This window comes from Oncorhynchus mykiss, chromosome 2, assembly GCF_013265735.2.
Source record: "Oncorhynchus mykiss isolate Arlee chromosome 2, USDA_OmykA_1.1, whole genome shotgun sequence".
NCBI lineage: Eukaryota > Metazoa > Chordata > Actinopteri > Salmoniformes > Salmonidae > Oncorhynchus > Oncorhynchus mykiss.
The window spans coordinates 83469910-83478748 of NC_048566.1; the positions used below are offsets into that span (position 1 = coordinate 83469910).

An 8839-nucleotide genomic window follows, 5' to 3' on the forward strand; every position below is an offset into this window, starting at 1 on the left:
TAGTAAATAAAATGTATTCATCCTTCAAATTATCACACATTATTTGATCAGAAGCTAATATAATCCATCCTCTTAGAAAAACCCGCTCTCATTTGACCAGATCAGTTTAACTACATTGTCTCTCTTTTGTTCAGGGTCGGACTATGAGTGCTACTCTCTGAACGGGGATGCTGACACCAGCAGGGAGGCCGACTTTGACAAGTCCTCCACCATCCCCCGCCACAGCAATATCGCACAGAACTACCGCCGCATGATCCAAACCAAGAGGCCTGCTAGCACCGCTGGGCTGCCGGCCGGAGTGAGCCCTCCTGGGGGTACGCATGGAGAGACTGCAGGGGGTGATGGAGGTCGTGACGGGGGGCATGGAGCCATCACCTCTGGAACAGCCACCATCCGCCGAACCCCCTCCTCCAAAACAGGAGTGAGACGTACCCCTTCCACCTCGGGCCCCATCCCCATCTGCCCCCCCATCGTTCCAGTCAAGACCCCCACTGTGCCAGACTCTCCAAGCTACTCCCCTGGCTACTCCCTCAGCCCCACCCAAAAGCACATGGGCAGCGATGAGTACCAGTATGCAGATGGGACTCCACCCAGTGCCCTGGAGTACAGGAAGGTCTCCCCCAAGCTGCTGAGCCTGCCTGACACCAGCACCTGGGGCTCCGAAGGGGGGCTGGAACGAAGCGGCTACGCCCAGCAGCCGCCTAGCATGGCTGGCCTCAGCCCAGAGGAAGACTCTCAGCTAGCCGCCAACCGCCACAGCCTGGTGGAGAAGATAGGAGAGCTGGCGGCCAGTGCCTATGCCCTTGGTGAGGGTCAGTTTCCTTTCCCCCCTCTGGACACTCTGCCAGCGAACCCAGTCGGGACAAACTCTGTACCCCAACACCCACAACACCTACCCCCCAAGTCCCAGGAGGGAGTGGACATGCTGGTGTCCATACGGAGGGGTGTGAGGCTTCGCAAGGCGGTCTCCAATGACAGATCAGCCCCCAGGATACTCCAGGATACTGCCGCAGCCTCCAGGATACTGCGGTAGTATCTCCTGGGACTGACCCCAGAACTGTGGTGCCCTTTCTTATAATAAGCTCAACCTGTAGTTGTAAAATGAATGAACACTCATCCTATACAGGATTAGACTGTATGAAATGAAAGGGAATCAAGTGTCAATGTGTAAAGATTTAATGAATGGCCATGGGTGACCAATGGATAAATGTCACATTTTATGTTGTATTGCTATTTCCTATGTTGTCTTTGGGCTTAGTGGTTTTGGTTGTCTATTTCCTCTGTCTCCTGATGCGTCAGGCCAGACACCTCCCCCGTATTCACAAAGTGTCTCAGAGTAGGTGTGCTGATCTAGGATCAGTTTAGCCTTTTAGGTCATAATGAATAAGACTATATGGACAAGGATGACCTGATCCTAGATCAGCACTCATACGCTTTATGAATATGGGGATAGGTCACTCCATGTAAGGGTTGAATGTGTCTTATTGTGTGTGTACTAATGCCACATTCACACGCTAGTCGGAACTAGGGAACTCACAAATTCCCAACTAGCTAATTGGTGACACGTTCAAACAGTAATAAGTCATACATTTAAGAGTTTCCTAGTTCCGACTAGCATGTGATCGCAGCATAACACAGCCATCTGTCATCTGAAAGTGATGGGGTCAAGCTGCTCCGTGAACCTGTCTGTATGTTATGTATTATTATACTGATGTATATATTACTGTTTGTAAAATAAGCTGAAAACCAGTTGTGGATGTCACATATCGGAGAAATGTAAAAGTCATGTAAAATAGGACGCGATGTGGCTGTGGTTTTATTGGTGTACTGTACTATCAATATATTCTGCAATTAAACCAACCATTTCTATAGAACAATGTAGAACTTTATTTTGGATCTGTGAGATTTTACATGATGCACAAACAATGGAGGTTTTAATGCCTCAGCCTATAGGCTAATTGAACATCTAAGTAAGCGTAGTTCTCTTATGGAATTATTATATGGCTATGTATTAGTTTTAGATGAAGGAGCAAAAGGCGCGAGAAGAGCACATACATAGTTATCAGGACAGATACTGGAGGTGTAAAGAGCCATTTTGGTAAGATGTATGTTTATCTATTGGTATTTGTCTTGGTCTGTCACTTCTCACCACTAGAGAGCAGTCTCACCGGTGTTATTATGGGCCCCGTGGTGGTGGTGGTTCATGTGTATAAAGTCACAGGTAAAACAGGTTATAATCATGCATGGGTGAACAGGAGATACGTTTTTTACTGCTACTCACAAGATTACTCTACCACAAACCTTAACCACAGGAAAACACAAGTTCATCTGTCACCTGTATCATTGGATTTATCATTGACATTTGAACTAGCCAATACCTACAAAGGGTCTCTCCCTGACAGCAATCTCTGAGACAGAAGGGAGCACTTGATAATAACCAAAGTGTCTGTGATATGTTGACTGGACTGATGGTGGCGCCAAAGACCTTTCATATGCTTGGGGAAGCTTGGCCGAGTTTCTACTTTCCAATATAAAACCACAAGAGGAAGTCCGACTCAACAGCAGTGGGTGGTAGACTTGCCGAAACTTGTCATTCTGTGGAATTACTTTTGTGCCGTTAATATCAAGCAACCCTTTTGAATTCGAGAACAAAATTCTTAGTATTGCAAATGAAAATGAGATTAATAACAAACCTTTAATATTTAATATTGAGAGCAAAATGAATAATATTGCAAGGAAATAATTTGCAAAGGCAAGAACAAATTAATGATATGGTTTTGGGGATGACGGTGTTTGGTATTCCATTTAGCTATTGAGTTAGCAGCAGCTTCACTGTATATACAAAAGTATGTGGACACCTCTTGAAATGAGTGGATTTGGCTATTTTAGCCACACCCTTTGCTGACAGGTGTATACAATCAAGCACACAGCCATGCAATCTCTATACACAAACATTGGCCTTACTGAAGAGCTCAGTGACTTTCAACGTGGCACCGTCATAGGATGCCACCTTTCCAACAAGTAAGTTCATAAATTTTCTGCCCTGCTAGAGCTGCCCCGGTTAACTGTAAGTACTGTTATTGTGAAGTAGAAACGTCATGGAGCAACAACGGCTCAGCCGCGAAGTGGTGCGCCACACAAGCTCACAGAACGAGACCGCAGAGTGCTGAAGCATGCAAAAATGGTCTGTCCATGGTTGCAGCACTCACGGAGTTTCAAACTGCCTCTGGAACACAGGAGGTTGGTGGCACCTTAATTGGGGAGAACAGGCTCATGGTAATGACTGGAGCAGAATCAGTGGAATGGTATCAAATACAGCAAACACATGGTTTTCTGGAAAGCCTTCCCAGAAGAGTGGGGGCTGTTATAGCAGCAAAGTAGAGACCAACTACATATTAATGCTTATGATTTTGGAATGAGATGTTCGACGAGCAGGTGGCCACATACTTTCGATCATGTAGTGTTGTCTTCTTGGGGTCCACACAAAACATGATATAATACAGAGCATTAATAGACAAGAACAGCTCAAGGACAGAACTGCAAACATTTAAAAACAGCACACAGCCTACATACCATATCAATACACATCGTGCCATGACTTTAAAAGCATTTCATGGCTACAGATATGAGTGCTACGGGGCATAGTCATTTCAACAGGTTACCTTGGCGTTCTTGGGAACAGGGACTATGGTGGTCTGCTTGAAACATGTGGGTCAGGGAGAGGTTGAAAATGCCAGTGAAGAGTCACTGTTCTATTACCAATGGCAGTTAGGATAGGTCATATCTATCTGTCACATAAATGCACATAAATACAACAATGCATTTGAAAAGTATTCAGAAACCTTGACTTTTCCACAGCCTTATTCTAAAATATATTTAATAAACAATCCCCCCCATCAATCTACACACAATACCCCATAATGACAAAGCAAAAACAGGTTGACATTTTTACACCAATTTCTTTATTTTTTTTTAAATATTGCATTTATGGAAGTATTCAAACATAGAATATTTAGAAGATAAATACACAACGCAGAGACAGAGAAGTCAATAGAATAATAATGATCAATGGAAATAGTGTTTTTTCTGTAATAGGGAATTATCAATGGAAATAGTGTTTTTTCTGTAATAGGGAATTATCAATGGAAATAGTTGGTTTTCAGTTCAACATCTGCCAGGAATGACAGTCCTAAACCTATTAATAATACAGAACGTGTGGCACGTTCTCATTGGTCCAACCTTATTTGGCCGTTGGCTTAGTTTTATTGCAAGGAATTCTAATTGGTTAACCACAGGCTAGGGCTGGGTTATGAAACTACATGCTGTCCCTTTGTTCTGTGGAGAGAGTCTCAGGAGAGCATCACATCTCCACAGAGGAACTCTGGAGCTCTGTCAATACCATCGCCCTTCTCCCCCGATTGCTCAGTTTGGCCGAGCAGCCAGCTTTCGGAAGTGTCTTGGTGGTTCCAAACTTCTTCCATTTTAGAATTATGGAGGCCACTGTGTTCTTGGGTACCTTCAATGCTGCAGAAATGTTTTGATACCCTTCCCCAGATCTGTGCCTCGACACAATCCTGTCTCGGAGCTCTACGAACTCATGTCTTGGATTTTGCTCTGACATGCAGTCAACTGTGGGACCTTATATAGACAGTGTGTGCCTTTCCAAATCATGTCCAATCAATTGAATTTACCGCAGGTGGACTCCAATCAAGTTGTTGAACCATCTCAAGGATGATCAATGGAAACAAGATGCACCTGAGTTCAATTTCGAGTCTCATAGCAAAGGATCCAGACGCCAGCCTCATCTCTCATTATCTGACCTGTTCAAACTTCAACATACAGTGCATACGGAAAGTATTCAGATCGCTTGACTCTTTCCACATTTTGTTACGTTACAGCCTTATTCTAAAATGTGTAAATAAGGCATTTCAGTTTTTTTATTTGTGTTTCCTCATCAATCTACACACATTAACCCATAATGACAAAGCAAAAACAGGCTTTTAGGATAAAAAAAAAAAAAAAAACTTAAATACCTTATTTACATAAGTATTCAGATCCTTTGCTATGAGACAAATGTTCTAATAAGGCTGGAACGTAACAAAATGTGGAAAAAGTCAAGGGATCTGAATCATTTCCCGAATCCACTGTATGTTGAAGTTTGAACAGGTCAGATAATGAGAGATGAGGCTGGCGCCTGGCAAAAGCATCTACAGTAATCTTAAATCTGTAAAAAATAGGCTGAGCTAAGGCAGTTATTTTAGTTTTTTATTCACTTTTATTTAATCAGAGGAGCCCAGGGTCTCATTTTAAATGGTGCCCTGAGAACATGAAATAAAATATAAAACTACAAGATACAAGATATAATAACAAGTGCGTTAGAACATCACAAATATCACAGGCTTCAGACAAATTATTAAATTCAATCAATCAAAACAATTGCACACCTCAGTGAACTCATCATCAGGCTTTTAAACTGCCTTAGTGGAACCAGGGAATCCAAATGTAATGAATTTTGTAAATGATTCCAAAAATGTGGAGCGTTAAAACTAAAAGTAGATTTACTTAGCTCATTGGAGACCCAAGGAATCTCAAGAGTTAACCAACCCCGTGAGCAGGTATGGTAAGTCATGTTTTTATACTTAAACAACGAAGTTAGGTAAGTCGGAAGCTTGTATAGTAGAGCTTTGTAAACAAAAAGGGAGTAATTGAGTGATATACGAAAATGTAATGAGGACCAGCCAACTTTTTGATACAGGATACAGTGATGTGTATTAAAACTGTCACCTGTGATAAAGCAAAGGGCGTTATGGTAGACGGCATCCAAAGGTTTAAGAGTAATGGCTGCTGCAATCTGGTAAATGGTGTCACCCTAGTCAAGAACCGATAGAAAAGTTAACTGTACAATCTGCCTCCTGCTGTTCAGGGAGAGGCATGATCTACTTCCATAAAATACATTTATCAGTGACACATGGAATGAAAATACTGAACTATATTATTACTAATCACCTCCAGTCCCACATGGTGGAAGTGTTGAGTGCCAGGTCTCTCCATTCAGAGACATCATTATCAAGCCTGTCTGTTGGTCAGGACTCCATCACATCATCGTGCAAGTCTCCAAGTGCTGGCTCCATAGATGTATCTGTGAACAAATACAGTCATTGTTCTATTAGAAATGGCAGTAAAGATAGGTGATATCTGGCAAACAAACATACTATGTTAAAGTTTGAACAGGTCAGATTAAACCTACATAATTCTGGTCTCCCCATCGATGACCATTGGTGAGCAGACGAGGTAAGGCTGGAGGTAAGGTCTTTTCCAGTGCCCCATTGATGGGAAAGGAAGCATAGATCAGCTCCTGGCCCCTCATCAAAGATACTGGTCGGTCACACCCAAACACACACACAGAGCATTGATTCCTGCATTCACCTTTCAATTTCACTTCAGATATCATGATATGTGAAGTGGAATAGAATGGTAAACGCAGCGATCAGGCTGGTTCCACCAGGCTCGGTTATGAAGGTGAATTGGGACAAAACTCCAAACTGTTTTGACCTTTGATTAGGTCAAAGCCACCAACCTGATTCAAGTGTCTTTCCTGTTCCATTTACAGGAATGCTCACAGCGAGGGCATGTCTGCATGATGCTGAGGGTCCCCTTCCTGGTCTTCTCTATGTTGCAATGTGGGCATTGTCAGGAGGCAGTTTCCAGCATTGCTAAATTCATGCAAGAAAGTGTGCAAGTGCAGGGTGGAAGGGTGGAGAATCGAGATACAACTCACCCAGCAACATGACTTTTAGGTCAAATTCATATTAGTACAGCCTATGAGGAGAATCAGTGCCAACTAATGACTTGTAATGACTTGCAACCATAGAGTTAGATACTGCAGACATTATCTACCTCTATGCTTGCAACAGCCATCTCCTATCTATACAAGTAGTAGTAGGCCTAACTAATATAGGATTGCTACTTGTATCATCTGGTATATTCGGAAAGTATTCAGACCCCTTGACGTTTTCCACATTTTGTTTCATTACAGCCTTATTCTAACATTTCTTAAATATATTTTTTCCCTCATCAATCTACACACAATACCCCATAATGACAAAGCAAAGACAGGTTTTAGAAATGTTTGCAAATTTACACTACCGGTCAAAAGTTTTAGTACACCTACTCATTCAAGGGTTTTTCTTTCTTTTTACTATTGTCTGCATTGTAGAATAATAGTGAAGACATCAACACTATGAAATAACACATATGGAATCATGTAGTAACCAAAAAAAGTGTTGAACAAATCAAAATATATTTTACATTTCAGATTCTTCAAATAGCCACCATTTGCCTTGATGGCAGCTTTGCACACTCTTGGGATTCCCAGAATAAAAGTCATAACAAAAGTAAGGCTAGAGTACTTATTCTAATGACCTGGGCTTAGTAAGAAAGAATAGGACATTCTGGGAATTATTTAATCAATTTTCATTCTATATGCATCACCCTCTAAAAACGCTTTGTTGTCTGAATAGTAGGGGAGACTGGGCCACAAAGTGACAACTAAATAACTAAAATTAGAAACCACTTAGAAAGCTGTTATTCACTGTGCTAATGCTTGGTTAGTGTAACTAAATAACTCAAATTAGAAACCGCTTTGAAAGCTGTTATTCAATGTGCTAATGCTTGGTTAGTGTATACATGCCTAGGAAATTCTGTGGAAAAAAATAATACATTATTATTGTCATATGGAACATTCCCCATGTATATAATCATATATAATTTTATGACAAATCTTTTGATTGGTATAGTTGATTACAGTAATTATTATTGTATTTTTTTTATGTTTTATTTTTAATTTTTAATCAAGTTTGACAATACAACTAAGATAACTGTTGAATGCTAAAAGTATCTTATAGAAAACATACATGTTGACTATTCCGTTTTAGGTCAATATGACATGCTTAGAAGATCAAATTAAAATATTTTTGTCAATTTTGTGTATTTTCAACTCACTTATCAGTTTCAAATCAGAGCAGTTGTTAATTACCCCGAATTATTTACCTTTGAAGACCTTGTTTCAATTAGACTTTGAGAAATACAAGGGGGGGGGGGAGCGGGGGTTATGTCCTAGAAACATTGTTACAGTGAGTAATAGTTAGAGCCAGGGCTGCGTTATTTTTGTGTGTGCATACCATGATCATTTAACTTAATTATACAATTAGTCCCAAATAAATTCCCAACTGTGTGGATTGACTTCCAATTAAACGTGTTCAGTCAATTATTCTCATCAGCAGCCTATGTTTTAGCCTAATGCACCAAATTATGCCCCTATTTTAAGGACATGATCAACATAAATATTGAACTTATTCATATTTAGCTTATTTTCATTCGCTTTAGAAATACATGTAAACACGTAAATACTGAGGATATGGCTTTTGTAAGCGCCAACATCTCTTTCGAAAAAGTTAGCAATCCCAAAACGCGTGCTTTCATTAATACACACGTAAAGAACAGAGGTGCAGTCTGTCAGTAGCGTAGCTTAATCATGACGGGCCCCTATCACCACCCATATTTCCCTTAAAATTACAATTATTTTATTGGTAAGGGTGTTGAATTGTAAGAGCAGAGCAGAACCTAATCTAAGGGCACATTTGAAGCTGTTGCCAGAGAAGCCGCAATATAGCCAATACTTTCAGCACCATGGACGGCGGTCAGAAATTAACCCGTATAAATCGATCAGCACCACGGAAACCACAAAGCGGTCAAAAAACACCCTATTTTATATGCAAATAATAGGCAATAGCCTATATTATAAAACATAAATATATAGATCAATTTCTTGACAGAAACA

The 8839-nt window shown here is 40.9% G+C and overlaps 1 protein-coding gene across 6 annotated transcripts in view; it reads left to right on the forward strand.

Annotated features, from left to right (window-relative positions):
- The window catches only part of LOC110497903 (protein MTSS 2), a 38566-nt gene extending 36692 nt beyond the window's left edge, over window positions 1-1874 (forward strand). For all 6 annotated transcript variants that reach the window (XM_021574361.2, XM_021574386.2, XM_021574370.2 and 3 more), the window contains one exon: window positions 135-1874. In XM_021574361.2, coding sequence (XP_021430036.2) covers window positions 135-1033 — 899 coding nt within the window. In that variant the 3' untranslated portion in view covers window positions 1034-1874. The remainder of the gene's footprint in view (window positions 1-134) is intronic.
- The last annotated feature ends 6965 nt before the right edge of the window (window positions 1875-8839 follow it).